The following is an 18,807-nucleotide window of genomic DNA, read 5'->3' on the forward strand; positions in this document are numbered from 1 at the left end:
GCTGATGATTCGGAAAACAATTGGTTTGTTCGATACACCAAACCGACGAATCCAAGAGATCGAAGTTATAAGAGATGTTAAAGAGAAGGGGTTGGATGGCTCGTTGGACCATCGACCTCCGGGGAAGGAGAGCTGATGAGCGCTCTAATTATACGTCCTTTTCCCCTTAATTATACCTGAATTCTTTTCTTTCCCGTTTCTCGTCTCCACCTAACCTTATCATCTTCTCTCTCTCTCTCTCTCTCTCTCTCTCTCTCTCTGTATATATAAATGATGCACCCCATCCAGAAGCATGTACTCCAGCCTCCTCCTCCTCCTCCGCCCATAGGAGCCTACCAAGACCATGGGTCTCCCAACCTCAATGGCACAAGCGATTGTGATTATTGGGCCAATACTCACCACCCTCTTCTCCTTCTTATCAGTGCCCGCTGCCGCTCGTCTGCTCAATGTTACTTCACCAGATTTAACAACAACAACAACGACAAGAAGCAGGAACCTATTAGACAACGGCCTTGCTCGAACTCCCCAGATGGGGTAAGCAAAGCTTTCTTTCTCATTGCTCTTCTTCTATCTCCATCTCTCTGATCATAGGTTTTTTTTTGTTTTCTTAATTGGGTAAAAGAATTGTGTTCTCTGCTGTCACTTGTGAAAGAATCTGAGGAGGAATAGGAATAGTAAGCAGTACAGTACCATCCAGGAAAGCGCAAATTAAAGAAGATAATACCTGAAAAAAATCCATATGAGTTAATCCATGGCATTTATGACATTACCTGAAAAAAAAAAAAAAAAAAAAAAAAATAGGCGTTACTCGAAGAGTACTTATTAATTGCAATAGTTTCTTTCTTTCTTTCTTTCTTGCACTTGCGTCTCAGTCATACACTCATACCTCAATCAAGCAGTAGTGATCCAGGAAATTCATCATCATCTCTTTATATATTAATTCAACTTATAATTTCACTGTTTTCGATCTTCAAGTCATTCACCACCTTCAATTCCTGCAGTTTCTCCCCTGTTATAAATACTAGTAGTTTACAGGGTCGACTAATTTATTGGTATGGGATTCTTAGATGGAACAGCTGGAACCATTTCCATTGTGGGATTGACGAGAAAATGATTAAAGAAACAGGTAATGCTTGTACATAGTACATGCATACTATAGTATAATATATATAATTTCAAGTTAAATAAGATTTGTGATATTTCAGTTTCATTTGTCTTTAACATTACACTGATAAAGCTTTCATGCTTCTGCAGCGGATGCAATGGTGGCAACCGGTCTTTCAACCCTTGGTTATAAATATATTAATATAGGTATTTTCATTCCTTCTTGGATCAGCTGTTTTATTTCGGAACCGATACTCTATTAGGCTACTCAAATGCGTATATAATAACCCTGTGCCCCACCCATTGCTCAACTTACAACAAGGATTCCCAATTCCCAATTCCCAATTCCCAGGTGGATTTCATCCATCAAACATGCCTTGAAGATCCATCATATCGAATCATGGTTTGAACACCTGGGTTTTAAATCAAAAAAGGAATCGGGATCTCAATTGGGTCTTATCGATTCCAATCCTATTCTGTTCTGGATTTTGCCTGAACCCTAGAGAACCTAGACTGGACCGCCCCACCCGCAGGAATCAGTTCAGCTAATCCATGATTCAACCACCAATGGGGCCAGATTGAGCCTACCCGGATCTTCTACCATTCGACTTGTACATATGGAGATCTATATTCATGATGCTAATTTCTTATGCTGTTTCATATTGATTTACTTTAGATGACTGTTGGGCTGAACTTAATAGAGATTCACAGGTACTTGCAACGCCTTTTTGTTTATTGATTAGTACATTTTATCATGAGGAGCAATTGATATATATATATATATATATATTTTTGGTTTTGAATTCTGGCAGGGAAATTTGGTTCCTAATGCCACAACCTTTCCTTCTGGTATGAAGGCTCTAGCAGATTATGTCCATGGCAAAGGACTCAATCTTGGAGTCTACTCCGATGCAGGGTATAGAGTTTCCACTTCTTAATCAATACTGTTGCATAAAAACTTACAGACACATTCCCAGGCCCTTCTCTCAGCAAAACGTAACTTATTTGTCCATGTTGCTTAATTATCAATGAATGGTTTCATAATGTCCAGGACCTATACTTGCAGTAAGGACATGCCTGGATCACTAGGCCATGAAGAACAAGATGCAAAAACCTTTGCCTCGTGGGTATGGTTGTGTGATTAGTTCCTTCAAAGGGTACTTCTCTAAATTATGTTCATCACTTCAATCTAGGTAAAAGTCACATTTTTTTTTCCTCATATAGGGAGTAGACTACTTGAAATATGATAACTGTTACAATACTGATACCAGCCCAAAGGAAAGGTAACTTACTATCCTGCTAGCCTATATGCCTGTGAGAAACATCCACTTTTTTTTTTTTAATTTATTTTAAGATCCTACTTTATACCTAATGCTACTTTGTTCCAATTAATTGTTTGATTACGTCTTGAGATAGGTACCCAAAGATGAGTCAAGCCTTACTGAACTCAGGAAGGTCTATCTTCTTCTCCTTGTGTGAATGGTAATTTGATTTTCGTCAAGTCCATAAATAATTGCATGACATCCATTTTACTTGCATTGCTGTTGAGTTTATTGGTTTTTCTTGTAACACAAGGGGGCAGGAAGATCCAGCTACTTGGGCGCCCAGTTATGGAAATAGTTGGAGGACAACTGGTGATATTGAGGATAACTGGGCGAGGTAAAAACTGTTCTTTAATGTATGAAGCCCACTTGTCTTCTTCATAGAGATTTAGAGATGCAGCTTTAAAGTTTTCATCGAACTCGAAATAGCAATTTCTTAAGTATGCATTTCTCAACTAACAAACTGCAATGTGGTCGGCCAAGTTTAGTTCTCTTATATATTGTAAAAAAAAAACTGATGTATTGCTGTGGCTAGTATGACATCTCGAGCAGATCTAAATGATAAGTGGGCACCTTATGCTGGACCAGGCGGCTGGAATGGTAAAACTCAGCTCAAGTTGCTTTATTACTTTTAGTAATGTGAAGATCATTCGGTTCAAATGTTGCACCAAGACCCTTTTAAAAGTGACCAGCTACTAAAGCATTTCTTAGTTAATCCATGTCTATCAAGGGTCTCATCATAGTTCTACCATATTGTTCTGCAAATCTATGTTGTGAACGATACTGAGTTTGATTTCTCACTAGTTGGGAGTTGTTACTATCAGATCCTGACATGCTTGAAGTGGGAAATGGTGGCATGACAACAGAGGAATACCGTTCACATTTCAGTATATGGGCATTAGTTAAGGTTATCGGAGAAGGTTTTGAATAAGTTTGTTATTGTCTCCTTAAGCAAGTTGAAGAAGTATCAAATTAAATTATCTGACCAAAATGGTGTTGCTCTGAATATGCAAGGCTCCTCTATTGATTGGTTGTGATATTCGAGCGATCGATAAAATAACCCTTGAATTGCTTAGCAATGAAGAAGTTATTGCAGTTAATCAAGGTAAGTATGCTTCTAAAAGTCTTCCAATGTTATTTGAAGGAGTCATATGATTAAAAAGGAACTTGACATTTTCAAGCTCTTAATACCTGATTCTCTTATGATAAATTGTGAACAGATAAGCTTGGAGTCCAAGGAAAAAAGGCTGAGAAGGATGGAGATTTAGAGGTATCTTCCTAAACCATTTTAGCCTGTCCCTCATCTATCCTCCAGGGACTAAATTACTTGGGGCCAAACCTATTTAGTGTTTGAGAAGCCACTAAAAATCAGACCTAGGCCTACCTTAGTATCAAAACAAAAATGTAAGTCCAACCTTAATTAACTTCATTGGCTTCAAATTCAAGCACATATTAGTGACAGATATGTCAGCATATCTTGGAGCAAATTGCTCAATTCAGTTCAGAAGCACCTCCATACCTTTTTTCTTTTTTTCCCCAGCTAGCTAATTACTTTGTACCCTTAGCCTGGAGAATTTCATAGTCAATTATCTTCTGCTATGCAGGTTTGGGCTGGCCCTCTTAGTTTTTACAGGGTAGCAGTTGTACTATGGAACAGAGGATCTTCAAAGGCTCAAGTTACTGCTTACTGGTCGGACATTGGCCTTAAACCATCAACTGTTGTCACAGCTCGAGATTTGTGGGAGGTGCATTTCATATATGATTCCACATTTTTTTTTTTTTTTTTTTTTTTTTTTAATTTTATATATATATGCAGTCAGTTGAAATATTATTAAATCATATTAATATATTTTGATTTACATATTTTCACAGCATTCGACGATGTCATCTATTCAGGGCAAACTTTCAGCTGAGATTGAGTCACATGCCTGTAAAATGTATATCCTCACACCGCAGTAGCTAGGAATCCATGAAGATTATGTGTGTGCTATAGAGAAGCAAAGCTTTGGCATGCTCATAGATGTATCTATTCATGAGCCAAGAAGATGGTTATGGACTCTTATTACAGTTAACATGTTGACATAAAGGACTGGCATTCATAATTTCAGTTACCCTAATATAACAAGCTAGAAAAAAAAATTAAATAAAGAAGCAAGAAAAGGTAATCGATGAGTCTCTCTAGTAGTGTAAAACATATAAGTGTCTAGTTTTTATAGGAAGTTTAATTAATAGTACTGTAAAACAACATCAGAGTAGCGTCATGTCATGAGCATGCTCTGAGTCTCAGCTTTGGAAAAAGTATCCCATCACACATAGTCTATGAGGATGATTTGGCAAGAGGTTGGCATAAAGGATGACATTCAGAATTTCAATTCCCCTGATATGGTATAGTAACAAAATAATAATAATAATAATAATAATAATAATAATAATAAAATAAATAAATGAGCAAGATAAAGTAAACGATAAGTCTCTCTAATAGTGTAAAACAAATGAGTCTCTAGTTTTATATGTGGAGTATTTAGTAGTAGTAGTGTAAGTAGACCAGTCTCTATTTTTTATATGAAGTTTAATTAGTAGAACCGTAATCAGTGTCACAATATGAGCATGCTCTCAGTCCCAGCTTTGGAAAAAGTATCCCATCACAGTCCATAAGGATTATTGGACGTAATTGGTGGGTCTCCTCAACAAAAGTAGAAATTATATTGGGAAAATTACATGATTATCCATTTTTGGATTTTTTTTATAAAATTACTCACAAAAGTTTTGGTTAACAAAAATATCCAAAATTAGGTTTGGGTTTACAAAACTACCCAAAATAGTGATTCTTCGTCTTCCACATATAATCATGTATTTTTTTTATTACTAAAACTTTGAGTGGGTAGTTTTGTAAACCCAAACTCAATGTTGAGTATTTTTGTTAACATAAACTTTAAGTGGGTAATTTTGTAAAGGGAAACCTAATTTTGCGTATTTTTGTTAACTGAAACTTTTAGTAGGTAATTTTGTAAAGAGAAGCCCAGAAGTGGTTAATCATATAATTTTCCCAATTATATTCTGCAACTTTGAAAGCGTCTACGCCCCTGCCCTGCTCTGTTAGCTTCTCTTTATACACAAAATGGAAAGCAACTTCAAGAAAGAGAGTGTTAATATGATTTAATATTGTCCACGTCCAACCACTGCGTATGCATATTGCCAATGACCTATCATTTACATGGTTTTCTCAATGTTCTTTGATCCTTAATATTTAAGCACTCCACAAACAATGTATCGTTAAAAAATAATAATAATAATAATAATTATTATAAGGAAAGACATGCAGAAACTAGGTCTCGTCTTTAGTATAATCATAAACAAAGTTCCATGGAGGGCAAAGATTTATGTAGTTGACTGTTTGTAAATGAGATGTTTCTTGTGGTGATGTTTTGTCGCTTTCCTTTTTTTTCCTTTTATTTTCAGCATTTATTTTACCATGTCATGGATTCATAGAGCTGACCCCATTTAATTGGGAAAATGTTGAGTTTTTGTTGTTGTTTAAATGTTTTCACTCCACTAATTAGACCATCCGGTCACTGTCTCTATTCCCTAACGAAGTGGTGAAGAAAAACATCATAACCTTATGTTTTTCCATTATTAGTGTAACAATTTTCTATTTTTTGAAACCTCATTGTACCCCAACATTATAAAGTGCATTTCAATTTTTTGGAAATAAGAAAATTTACAACTTCTCAATTCACTATACGGTGACAACAAGTTACTTCTTTTTATTATTATCTTTGACCAAAATTTCTATATGAAAAATAATTATTATTAATTAGATTGATGGTCATTATCATAAATTGTAGCACTTGAAATCTCATGATTTGAACTGACATTTTTCTGTAATTTTATCAAAATTGATGGTATTAGGTGTAATGTTTTTTTCCCCCTCTAAATAGAGTCGATAAAATGAAATTGGAAAATCATCCTATACAAAAAAATACTAAGAAGATATATTGTAATGTTTTAAGGTGAAAGTTTCCTAATTTAGGCAAATTATATAACTTTGCTCAACTTAGGCTATATTCTCATTGTGATTAAACCAAACAGCAAGAACAAGTTTTAAATGAGTTTATATGAACTAAAAGACTATTACCTATATTTTTATAAGGAAATTGCCCACGATGATGATCAGTTTATGCATTATCCTTCCTCTCGTGACATGTTTTTGTTTTTTTTTTTATATAAAGATAGGTGAGTTCCTTCTTCCTATGTATGTCTGAATGTAGGGGCTCATCACCGCTCATGTGGATGGATCATGGATGGTACCTTTTTTTTTTTTTTTTTTTTAATTTTTTAATCTACAACTAGGGAACGGTTGTTTACACAATGAAATTGAACCACCTTCTTACTGCACTTTAAATTAAAATTTGAACGGTAAAAGGGTTAATGACCGTATCACGTGACGGTGACGAGAAAAGAGGACCAATTTGCTATAATTAATGGATTGGATTTTATGGAATCTGATCCAGCCACCAATGGATAGTTCTGCCTAAAAAAAAGAATAAAAAGGGCGGTAAGATGCTTAGTCAAATCTGGTGGGCAGTAGACCTTGTAGTGTAGCATCAATTTTCTGTCATGGTCTCGTCTCATCAGCGGTAGGCCATACCATAGCATACCCTTTTTGTCTTTTTATTAAACAATTTATCTCGTTGTAATGACAAATGATCATCAGCAGGCAACTGGTTTCACTTGTTAAATATTATGACCCCGGGCCCTGGGCCCGGATCGAGAAAATGGAAATTTTACTTAATAATATATATATAGCCAAACTCTGACCAAAGAGCTATCAAGAAGAAGCCCCGGCCAAGGATATATTAGATTGGAATTGGGGCATCTCAATCATCAAGAACAATCTCAACAACGATCGATGACAGCCGTAAACGAGAAGCCGGCGGCGGCACTCCCACTCCTCACAACTCGGGCAATGCGACGAACACCTTTGAATCGTGCATTCGGCCTCGTGTATTCGTGTGCCGTCGTGGCTCTGTTCTACCACCATTTCCACTCATCCATTTCCTTCTTCTCCCTTCTCTTGATGGTGGCCGATGCGGTCTTCGCCTTCATGAGGGCCACCACCGAGTCTCTAAGGCTGCGTCCGGTTCGCCACCAGGAGTTTCCAGAGAAGTTGAAAAGTGTGGTACTGATGGGAGGAGTACTGGGGGAGGAGAGGGATTACGATCCACCAGGCGTGGACGTCTTCATTTGCACCGCTGACCCATACAAGGAGCCTCCCTTGGGAGTGGTGAACACGGCACTGTCGGTGTTGGGGTACGAATATCCGGCGGAGAAGCTGGGGGTCTACGTATCGGATGATGGGGGATCAGAGCTTACGCTGTTTGCCTTCATGGAGGCCGCCAAGTTCGCCCGCCACTGGCTGCCTTTTTGCCGGGACTATGGATTACTTGACAGGTCCCCCGAGGTCTACTTTGGAACTGGATCATCATCATCATCTTCATCTTCTACACATAACATCATCAAGGTTTGTCGTCTATTAATTTGTCAAATTCTACACTCTACTACTACACTCAAATCTTATCTTTTCTTCCAAATCTTATCTTTTCTTCGGATTCCTTTCTCTTTTACTTTCTTTCCCTCACCCCCCCCCCTCCCCCTAGCTCGTATTTTTCCACAGAGGAAGGCGACCTCTCAACTTTATCTGAGATGACCTTGATACCTAGACTTGGCAAGATGAAATGGAACCTAAATTTTATGGATGAGGAAGACTTGTGGTCCTCTTTCTACTATTCCTAGTGAAATTGCAGCCTAACCAAAATTATCCACATGAAAGAATGGATCAGGGTCTCACACAAGAATTATTCTAGTATCGGATTGATTCATATAGATGTAATTCCAAAAAGAAGAATCTTGTTGAGGATTCTATCTGTGTGGAATAGATCGTCTGAAAACTTGATCCACAACTCTCCACATGAAAGAACAATCAAGTTTCAAAAATTTTATCTAGGAAACAAATATATTCCATTTTAAAAAGGGAAAATTACGTCTCTCTTCTTTGTAGTTTGTCAAAATTACATATATATCCAAAGATTTGAGTGATTTACACCTCCTCCCCTAACATTGAATGTGAGTATACTATTACTTTTATACAATAAAAAACTTTATTACTCCTTCAATAGGGATGGTCTTAGTATCAGAGGACTATTATACCCTTTACAACAAAAGGCTTTATTACTCCTTTAGTAGACTCTATTACCCCTTAGTAGAGATAGTTCTGAAAGATAACTCTTGGAGAAGGTGGAGGCATTTTCTCTGCAAATCACCCCTCTGCAACCAAACTCAGGTGGAGAAGACGTCATACAACTCCGGCAGTCCTTGAGCAAGAATGGCATGGACGGACACGTATCCCATCTCCCGAAGGCGATGTCATACATCTCAACGGCGAGTGGATCCTCGTCGAAGAAGTCGCATGTGCCACCGACGACGAAGAAATGGGAGCCGAGATGAGCGACGATGGGGTTCTCGCGCCACACAAGTGGCGGTCCCACATGGTGCCAAGTCAGGTGGAAGGGGTCGGAGGAGGAGAAGAATAATCCGGTGGTGGAGAGTGTATAGAGGAGGTTTTGGGAGTCCGAGGATCGGAGTGCGCCGATGGAGGAGGTGGTAGGGGTGAAATGGAGGTTGTGGGTGTAAACTATGAACCAAGGGCTTAAGACGAGGTGAGATGCGGAGGGAGGTGGAGACGTAGCCTTGCCATGCCTTGGAAACACGAAAGGCCACCACCAGGTCCAGCAACGTCAGGCGGGTGAGGATTGTAGCCTCCAACACATCTCCATGGATCGAAGCTTCTTCTACTAGTACTTTTGGTTGTAGTGCTTCTCCTAGTCTCTGTTCCTGTTTATGTTTTGGAAGGATTGTCTTCATATCCTCAGCTATGTTCTCCAAGTCCAAATCTCTTTATGTGAAAACAAACAAAAAGAAAGAAAGGAGAGAGGATAGGAGATATGGAAAACGAAAGAAAGGAGAGGTTTATATATAATAGAGTACAGAGTATATCCACCTGAACTAAAAACATAGATCTTGGAGGTTGCATTCAAAGGTTGGAGAAGAACGAAGGGATGATTTTTGGTTTTTCCCTTTTGTTGGTTTTAAGTGAAGAGTGTAGTAGTAACCTCAGTTTTTCATAAGGGTATTTTCGGCATTAAAATCGTGAAGTCACCAACTAATAGTTTAAAATTTACGATGACTAACGGATCGGACCTAATTGTAAGAATCTTTCAAACTATATAAAAGGGGGCATAAATCACTCAAACCTTTGGATCTATATGTAATTTCAACAAACTATAAGGGAGGGAGTAATTTTCCCTTTTAAAAAACAAAATGTAACCACAATCATAATCTCATTCCAATTACATGGTTCGCTATATGAATCCATCCCTTTTAAAAATGATTTATAATAAAAAAAACTTTTTTGCTTGGTCCCATTTTAGAAGGGTTTCCTAAACAGCCCACCATTTTGATCATCTACTTTGTCCTCTTCTCCCTCCCTCCCTCCTCTTGTATGATGCTGTGCTCTAATTGATTCCACCCATTAATTTATCACATGTAGGCAATGTGCCTATCTCTCCTTTTAATCAAATACATACCCTCCTATATATTAGTATTAGTTTTGGTTTTGATATTGATATTGATATTGGTATGCATCCTCATATAGTCTAAGATTTTCAAAGGTTCATAGGATCCATTAGCCCTCAAATTCTCTGCTCTAGATGAGCCGTGTGACATGGCAGCTAGAAAAAGGTATGCTCATTATATGAGTAGTTTGGCAATGCTTGGCTCCCTAAATATGAAAATAGTAGGGTAACTATAAGGCTATAATCACCATTAATTATGATTTTAAAATCCTATTTTAATTTACTTTCTTAATAATAAAAAATATTAACGAAGAATTATCTTCCAACTCATTAATCTAAAATTTAATCTCATATGTCTCTTCCACTCCAAAAAGGAAAAAAAAAAAAAAAATTCCATATCTCTCTGTATATTACATATTAAATGGCAGTGTGCTCGTTTAATATAATCCTCCTTCGATCACATAAAAATCATCATCAATTATATATATATATATATATATATATGCAGAGTTGATCATTCGGACCTTTCAATTCATAGATGTGGATCTCAGACCTATGAATGGAGATATTTCCGAAACTCACAAAGAAAAAGGGAAGTTCCCTCTATGAATTGAAAGGTCCGAATGATCAACTCTGCATATATATATTATAAGATAGATTTCAATAGTGTTCTCTCTTTAATTTGAACATGTACATATTAATTCCAGATGATGTATGAAGAGATGAAAGTAAAGATAGATAGCGTTATGGAGAGAGGGTCTGTTCCACCGGAATACGTCATGAATGAACATGACCGTCAAGCTTTCAACAAATGGACGCCAGCTTTCACACGTCAACACCATCCTGCAGTAATTCAGGTTATTTTTAATTTGTCACCAGATCCAGATATATATATATATATATATATATCATCTTGTATGTGTTTTGCCAGCAAAAGATCGTTATATGATTGATGTTAAACCCTTTTCATCTCTCTCTCTCTCTTAATGTATTAATGTATTAATGTATTAATAATGTATTTATTGATGGATTGCAAGAGCAGGTTTTATTAGAGAGTGGGAAAGACAAAGACGTAAAGGGCCATAGAATGCCTAACCTCGTCTATGTCTCCAGAGAGAAAAGCAGGATCTCACCACACCAATTTAAGGCCGGTGCCCTTAATGCACTGGTAATTAATTAAGCTTATTCACATCTAGCTAGCTCTTAATTACAGTATTATTAATTATGATGATCATGATTCATGAGCAAATAATTAAAAATCACATTTATAATTACCTATAATAAAAAAAAAAAATCAAGGCAATTATGTATTGATGTACGTACTTGTTTTGCATATATGAATGTCTCGAAGCTTCGTGTATCAGCTACGATGACCAATGCGGCGGTGGTCCTAAACTTAGATTGTGACACCTACTCCAATGATCCCCAAACCCTTCTTCGGGTGCTATGCTATCTTGCAGACCCTGCCATTGGTCCCAAACTAGCTTACATTCAGTTCCCTCAGCGGTTCCATTGGATTGGCAAGAACGACATCTACGGTAATGACCACAGACGTTTGTATCAAGTAGATCCACCAGGGATGGATGGACTTGGAGGCACACGTTATGTCGGCAGTGGATGCTTTTTCCAGCGACCAGCCTTCTTTGGGGGACCTTCATCTTCCTCTTCCTCTTCCTCTCCAGAATCCCACCCCCATGACTTGGACAAATCTATCAGTTCCAAATCAGTTTTGGCATCAGCCCACCATGTAGCAAGTTGCAACTATGAGCATGGGACCAACTGGGGCATTGAGGTAAGATGCTGCAAATTAAGCATTCATGATCATAGATAAGTTGTTTCTCAGTATTGATAAAATGCATGTACAGATAGGCTTCAGATACGGATCATTAACAGAAGACTACAAGACTAGTTATCTGCAACAGTGCAAAGGATGGAATGCAGCGTTTTGCCATCCTGAAAGAGCAGCATTTCTCGGGGGCTCGCCTTTCACTCTCAGTGACGTCCTAAGTCAAAACATCAGGTGGTCCATTGGCCTGCTGGAGGTGGCCGCCTCCAAGTACAGTCCTATCACTTACGGCACTCGAGCCATGGGATTGCTCATGGGTCTTGCATATGCCCACAATGGATTTGAACCAACTTGGTGCCTTCCAATAACCACCTATGCCTACATCCCACAGCTAGCTCTCCTCAATGGACTCTCCATGTTCCCAAAGGTACTACCTACTACTACTACTACTACTTGTACATGTTTACAATGGATACAAATTAATTAAGATCCACATACACCATACCATTTTCCTTTTTCTGGGTAATTAATGATCCATTACGGGCCTGATGATGTTAATGCCAACACAAACCAGCATTACACAGCTGCAAGCAATTCATAACTGAGATGAAAGTTTTTCTCAATTTCCCTTTTAGAAAAAGGAGAATTCTTGAACTTGACTGCAGATTGAGATTGACTAACAAGGTTCCCATAAATAATATTGTATTGTATTGTATTGTATTGTATTGTATTGTATTGCAGGTTTCAGACCCTTGGTTCTACTTGTATACGTTCCTTTTCTTAGGAGCATATGTACAGGATTACCTTGAATTCATTTTAGCAGGAGGAACAACCCGAAAGTGGTGGAATGATCAAAGAATGTGGATGATCAGGGGAAACTCATCTTATCTATTTGGGTCTGCTACCTATTTACTGAAATCGGTTGGCTTTACAGCCTCTGGTGGGTTCAATGTGACTAGCAAAGTGGTTACAGAAGAACTAAGGAAGCGATATGAGCAAAGCATATTCGAGTTCGGGGTAGCCTCAACTTTGTTTGTGCCACTCACAACAACTGCCATACTCAATTTGATTGCATTTGTGGTGGGGTTTGCAAGAGTGTTAGGACATGGAAAAAAAGCAAGTGAAATGTTTGTGCAGTTGTTTATTTCGGGTTTTGTGATGGTGAGTTGTTGGCCAATATATGAGGCCATAGCTTTCAGAAGGGACGATGGAAAGATGCCTGCAAAGATTACAATGATATCAATCTTACTTGCTTCGATTCTCTACTTAGCGTCATCTTTGGCGCTCAAACTTTAATCAGTCACTTCCCCGGCCCCACTCATCAGCTTTTTAATTTCCTTTTCATCTGTGTCTGTGGGAATAATTATACACTTCTATGGCATCTCTTTATGAATTTATCCTTCTATATATAAACAGAATGTCTTAATTTAATTCATATTACTACTTTTTTTTTCCTTCAATATTTCCACTTCGTCAAATACTATTGAGACAAATTTTTCTCTCTAGCTAGCGTCCATCGTGTTCATACTTCATTGTATGAAACCTTTCAACTTCTTGTCTTGGGATATCTGGGGGTCAAACTCCTGACCGGACATCAATTGGCTCACTTGTTAGCCAAAGGAGCTTTACGGCTGGGGATGCCGCGAACTCGGTGGAATTCTCCACCGTCGTTGTTACAAACTGTATCGGCTAGGAGGTTCTCTTCCTATCTTTTCTCTTAATAAAATTTTAGTTTTGTCAAAAAAAAATCCTAACATCATTGTTCCCTTTGCAAATGGTGCAAAACATCATTAAGATTAAGATTCCTATCAAATCGAGCTTCTGATAGATTAGTCTGCACAAAAATCAAAACTAGAAAGTTGACAAATAAGCAAGCAGTTAACCAAGCGTACAGACTTGGGACAATCTGAGGCATTGTTAGTTAAAACGGGGACGACAAAAAAATAGAGATGTACAGAATGAATTTTAAATAGATAAAAACGATGAACGGTATGATAAAAAAAAAGGGAAATGACAAATGGACAAAAACAAATGATATGAGTATTAAAAGTGTAGTTTTCAAAAAACAAAACCAAAAAAACGATAGTATAATCATGCAATTTGAGAAATTATTACATGTATACCTGCATCTAATGTTTCAAAAGCTCTTGGGAGTCCTAAGATAAAATAACCCAATGGGCTATAAGAAGATGAGATGTTGCTGGCTTTAGCTTCTTCTTACTCAATGGGCTACAAGAAGATGAGATGTTTTTCCTATAGATAATCTAGAAGTTAAAAACCCAAATCCTAATATCTTATCGTCTTCACTCTTCACTTCTACGAATGGTTTTTTTTTTAATTATAAAATTTCTATTTTCCCCTTAAAATACAGAAACACATTTAAAACGTGTTTTAAACGGATTTTTTTTGTCGTTTACGTTTTTTACCATATTGTATAGTAGCATACGGGAAAACGCGTTTTAAACAAAAAAAACGGCAACCGCATTTTAACTAACAGTGATATGAGGGTGATAAGTTCCCCTGAAAATTTATTTGGAAACTCCCAATCTATCGTAAATTCATTTTTTCCTTATGGAAGCGTTAACATGAGATACTTCCACCTGGGTTGTTCCAACAAAGGATTCTTGAGACCCATTTGTTTGGAGGGGGATTTAAGGAATGGGAAGTCATTCGTACTTTTCCATTCTCATGAGAAATTGAAGTGTTTGATTAGTTGGGCGGAAAAGTTACCAGCCAACCTCTTTTTCTTATCTACCCAACCCCCCCCCTCCTACTTTTTCCAAAGTTTTTGCACTATCAACAGAATGGAAAAGTCTATTTTCTGTGCTGCACAATACTCCCTCTCCCCCTCCCTCTCCTCATAGAGCCAATCAAACATCTGCACAGTTTATAAGGAATGTAAGGCTACTTATACTCAGCATTCCATTCCAAGTGAATTAGGCAGCTGTTCCACTGGGGACTCTCACTAAATTTCTACTAGTTCAGTCTATCAAAAAGTTAATCAAGGCTATATCTTATCCCGGCCCCACCTTAAAGGCTGATAAGACCTGAATGTTTGCTTAACTCACATACTTGGCCTACCTTGTATCAGGAAATGGCTTTGACAACAAATATGTGACCATCTCTTAGCAGCATTTATTATCTAGTGATGCTGTATGCAGTGTAATTTAGTTCTCGACGCCTAACTGAAGGGTATCCAGCTTGCTCTGGACATAGTCAAGGGGTTCATCTAGCATGAGTCCCGCTGTGACATTCCACTCTATCTAGCTCTCCTAAATCATAGATCATCAGAAGCTCTTGACATCCGGACCCAAAACTTTTGGACTTCCTTTTGACTTGCCTAGGCCTTCACAGACTGATAAAAGTTAAAATCTGTTTCTAGTTTCGAGTAGTTTTGATCTTTGGAGTTTTTAGTTTTGACAACAAAAAACCCCCCCATTGAAAGCAAATTTACTCAACTTGGCTCCAGAAGATTTCCAAAGTAGCTTGTCAAGAAAAATCACAAGGCAACTCATTCAAGTTTGAATATGAAGAAGTGACCTACAGTTGTAGTTTCCAGGTTCAGAAAACCACATTATCTAAAAATAACTGCTAAGGACTAAAAGAGGGAATAGTAATGGAGAAACAGAGTTACAGATAAAAGTACTTGACACAAACGACAAAGTAATGCACTCTTTTTTCTTTATGCTTTCTTCTGCTTGACTGGTTGAGGGAATATGACCCGGAAGATCGAAGCAGCCAGAATTGCTCCAATAAAGGGGCAAATCCAGTAAACATAGAACTGCTCCCATGTATTGTGGCGGTTGTTCACATAAGCCCACCCAAAGGCCTGCATCAAATAACATACTTGCTGAATTTATATCAAGTTTGCTATCTTCTAAAATCAGAAAATAAAGAAGTATCAAACAACGGGAAAACAAAGTTAGTGAACTTGGCAATGCTTATGATGATCCTTTGATTCAAAAGGGAGAAAAATGTTTATGGTGATGCAGTATGGTAGAGAAAAGCTTTACTTACTGTTAAGGGAAAATTTCCCTTTCATGTTTATACATCAACACTTGCTATTGCAGTAAAATTTTGATGGGAGTGTGTTTCCTGTTTAGCCTACGCCAGCAGGAAACACCCTATGAATGCCCCCCCAGTAAAGGAATCATTCCAGGAGGAAGAGAGATCATCTCAGGGGAGGGGAGGGGAGGGGAGGGGAGGGGAGTACTCACGGAGGCTATGCTCCCTGACAGGAATCATTTCCCCAATTTTGACAGTTGGTAGGATGACAGATGATCATTGGAAATCCTAGCCCATCTAGGGTGGGTAAATGTATAGGGATAGTGAAGATCAGCTAAACTACAATTTCCATCTAGTCACATAAGACTAACAGAATTCAAAAGAGAAGAGTGGAGTTCAAGTGATTCTTAGAGGTTTTTTACTAGTAGACGAACAAGAACTGCACTACTCAGTTTCCGGTAAGATAGCATCAAAAGAACTTGACTTTCATCTTCCATTGTAAAAGCACTATCTTTCCTACTTGTTATAAAGAAGGGGATAATGGCAATGAGGATTACAATGGAGCTCAGTTAAGACAGAGGAGTAAGAAGATTTGTCCTGTTTTTATTAATATCAAATTAAGAATGGTGCGCAACAAATATCAAAACATGCAATTAAAAAAGTGAAAGAGATCATCTCATGATTCATTCAGCAGAAGAACAATTCGTAATTCAACAGGAAAAAAGGGGCCAGCCACAAGCAGCATTCAAGGACGATCCAGTCAAACTGGTACATTGAGCTGCTATTCGGTGGATCTTAGAATTGTACACAGAAAGACAGAAAAAAAAATCATGATTCACCACAGAAAGGAGAAAGAAGGACAAGCAAATGGAAGTAGAATAAACAAAAAGGATTACTTACATTGGCAGGATTCATGGCCGGTCCAGTGTAACCAGATCCTGCAACAACCAATGAAACCGTCGCCATGGCAATCAGCCAAACCTTTAAAAGCGGGTTTCTCGGACCCTTGACCACTATATATAAAACGGCGAAACTGATGATGAAGGTCAAGACCCCTTCGGCGACGGCCCCAATGTGCAAGTCGACTTTCAGTGAAGGCCCACCAAGCATGTGTTTGTACTCGGGCGGCATCACTTCCACAATTGCCAAGGCACCGCCCACTGCCCCAATTGCCTGTAGACATTAACCAGTTACTTTTTTCCATTTTCATCATTTTAAATCTTCATACAGCTCGACGTGAACGCAAATTTGAGTTCAAAAATTATCAAATTTGTATTCCCCCCTTTTTTCTGGGGTCCTAGGTATACAGATACGAAGTAGAAAAGGAAATTGAAATAAAAAGAAGGAATCAAATCCAATAGACCCATCGAAACGAGGGTCCAAGTGAAGTGATATGCTTGTTATGAAGGTCAAATATAAATCCCAAACCGCAATTATCCATTAAGGACAGGCTCAGCGGAAGCAAACAAAGAAGAATCAACAATCGAAGAGCAGGAACTGTATGTCGTAATTAGTAGGGGAAAGACAAGAGAAAAGCACAAAAAGAAACCTGAGCAGGGAAGCGGAAGGCCATGGAGATGAGGTTGGTATCGCCGATGCCGGCGGCGAAGAAGGAAGCAGTGCCGGTAGGATTAAAGCTGGCTCCACCCATGGCGGTCCCAAGCAAGGTGAAGAGTAAGACGAGGAAGGCGACGAGGGTGGTGGTGATAACGAGGGCGGAAGCGATGCTTTGGAATCCCAGCGCTTTCTGGATAATGGAGGTGGAGGCCCGAAGAGTGGAAGCGCAGAACACCCACATGGCAGTCAACACCGCATCACCGATCGCCGCCTTGACCACACCCATCCCTTCCTGCTTTCTCCGGGCTCCTCCTTTCCTTGTTATTGATGATTCCCTAGTTGTATTCTTCTTCTTCTTCTTCTTTCAGAAGTAAATTGATAGATAACTCAAGAGGGGAAGAAGGCAAAGGAGATGATGAATCCCCCAAGCCTCTTTGCCTTGGTTTTGCAGACAATAAGCTTGTTGAAGATTGACCTCGCAGAAGCAAAGATGAAAAAAATAAATAAATAAAGAGAAACAAATCAAATCTTGGACTCTCTCTCTCTCTCAAGTCTCACCCTCTCACTTTATTCGGGTGTGAAAAACCTACCGCTTTCAAGTATAGTATAAAAGTAAAGAGCAGAGCTGACGATCCGAAGAAAGGCAGGTAGGTAGGTATCACTCGCTTTCTCCCTCGCTCTCGGAGAGGCTCTCGGAGATTTACCTCTCTGCTTTAGCCTTTACCTAACCCGACGATCCACACCAATTGCAAAATAATCCCGTTGGATGGGGATGGAGTCATGGAGGGTAATAAAAAAACATATCTGGTGAGCAGGTGCTTCATGCTTGGGGACCGTAACTCAAGTAGTAGCGTAGTAATGCCGTCGTTGTTGGAGGAGCTGGAATTGGATGTTCCATTTGACTATATTTTAACTCCTAAGGTTCCACCCTCCCAGTCCCAGCCTCCATCTTAGGACTGAGTTCCTGTGACCTTCGTGAAGGGATCGGTCAATATTGGCTGGATTCGAACGATATTGATCGATCGATCCGATCTTTATTTTTTCGATTCTAATATACATGTATGATCCAAAGGTATGTATGTATAATCTAAAGTGATGCGATAAAAATTGATCGAATGATCTTCCCTATAGTTCCTGATGCTCCAACCGACCTACAGATGTAAGAAGTGATCGATCCCCTATGATGGAGGCTTACCTTGATATTTATAGGCTGCTGATGGAGAGAGAATGAGAGGCGTTTGTGGAGAGTCATGTTTAGGCATAGAGTCCTTGAGGGGAATGGCTCTGTGATTCTGAGAATATTCCCAATTGATCTCGGAGATGTAAGTCGTAAGAGGGGTGGACGCCTCTGATGATGACGTGTAGTGGATAGAATCCTACCCCTGTGATCAAGGATCACGTC

The 18,807-nt window shown here is 38.7% G+C and overlaps 3 protein-coding genes across 4 annotated transcripts; 2 read left to right on the forward strand and 1 right to left on the reverse strand.

Annotated features, from left to right (window-relative positions):
• Nucleotides 1-22: 22 nt before the first annotated feature.
• Nucleotides 23-4,512, forward strand: LOC122079295 (alpha-galactosidase). 2 transcript variants are annotated; one of them, XM_042645649.1, is made up of 15 exons: nucleotides 23-534; nucleotides 1,002-1,126; nucleotides 1,255-1,311; nucleotides 1,781-1,815; nucleotides 1,917-2,020; nucleotides 2,156-2,231; nucleotides 2,329-2,387; nucleotides 2,521-2,586; nucleotides 2,680-2,763; nucleotides 2,962-3,026; nucleotides 3,251-3,333; nucleotides 3,441-3,531; nucleotides 3,647-3,696; nucleotides 4,031-4,171; nucleotides 4,299-4,512. In XM_042645649.1, the coding sequence occupies exons 1-15, from the start codon at nucleotides 344-346 to the stop codon at nucleotides 4,383-4,385; spliced, it is 1,314 nt and encodes a 437-aa protein (XP_042501583.1). In that variant the 5' UTR covers nucleotides 23-343; the 3' UTR covers nucleotides 4,386-4,512. The 2 variants fall into 2 exon arrangements, with proteins under 2 accessions (XP_042501583.1, XP_042501584.1); XM_042645650.1 differs by having other exon boundaries at nucleotides 27-534; nucleotides 1,068-1,126.
• A 2,675-nt stretch (nucleotides 4,513-7,187) lies between these two features.
• On the forward strand, nucleotides 7,188-13,278 carry LOC122078181 (cellulose synthase-like protein G3). The gene is made up of 6 exons (XM_042644063.1): nucleotides 7,188-7,947; nucleotides 10,765-10,914; nucleotides 11,100-11,225; nucleotides 11,409-11,849; nucleotides 11,923-12,270; nucleotides 12,585-13,278. Exons 1-6 carry the CDS (start codon nucleotides 7,336-7,338, stop codon nucleotides 13,137-13,139), a joined length of 2,232 nt encoding a protein of 743 aa, XP_042499997.1. The 5' UTR covers nucleotides 7,188-7,335; the 3' UTR covers nucleotides 13,140-13,278.
• A 2,014-nt stretch (nucleotides 13,279-15,292) lies between these two features.
• LOC122078270 (aquaporin SIP1-2-like) lies at nucleotides 15,293-18,237 on the reverse strand. Its single transcript, XM_042644180.1, has 4 exons — nucleotides 17,996-18,237; nucleotides 17,398-17,880; nucleotides 16,749-17,021; nucleotides 15,293-15,672 (listed from the first exon to the last, which is right to left on the reverse strand). The coding sequence occupies exons 2-4, from the start codon at nucleotides 17,689-17,691 to the stop codon at nucleotides 15,526-15,528; spliced, it is 714 nt and encodes a 237-aa protein (XP_042500114.1). The 5' UTR covers nucleotides 17,692-17,880; nucleotides 17,996-18,237; the 3' UTR covers nucleotides 15,293-15,525.
• Nucleotides 18,238-18,807: the final 570 nt, after the last annotated feature.

Source organism: Macadamia integrifolia, chromosome 5 (genome assembly GCF_013358625.1).
Source record: "Macadamia integrifolia cultivar HAES 741 chromosome 5, SCU_Mint_v3, whole genome shotgun sequence".
Classification (NCBI taxonomy): domain Eukaryota; kingdom Viridiplantae; phylum Streptophyta; class Magnoliopsida; order Proteales; family Proteaceae; genus Macadamia; species Macadamia integrifolia.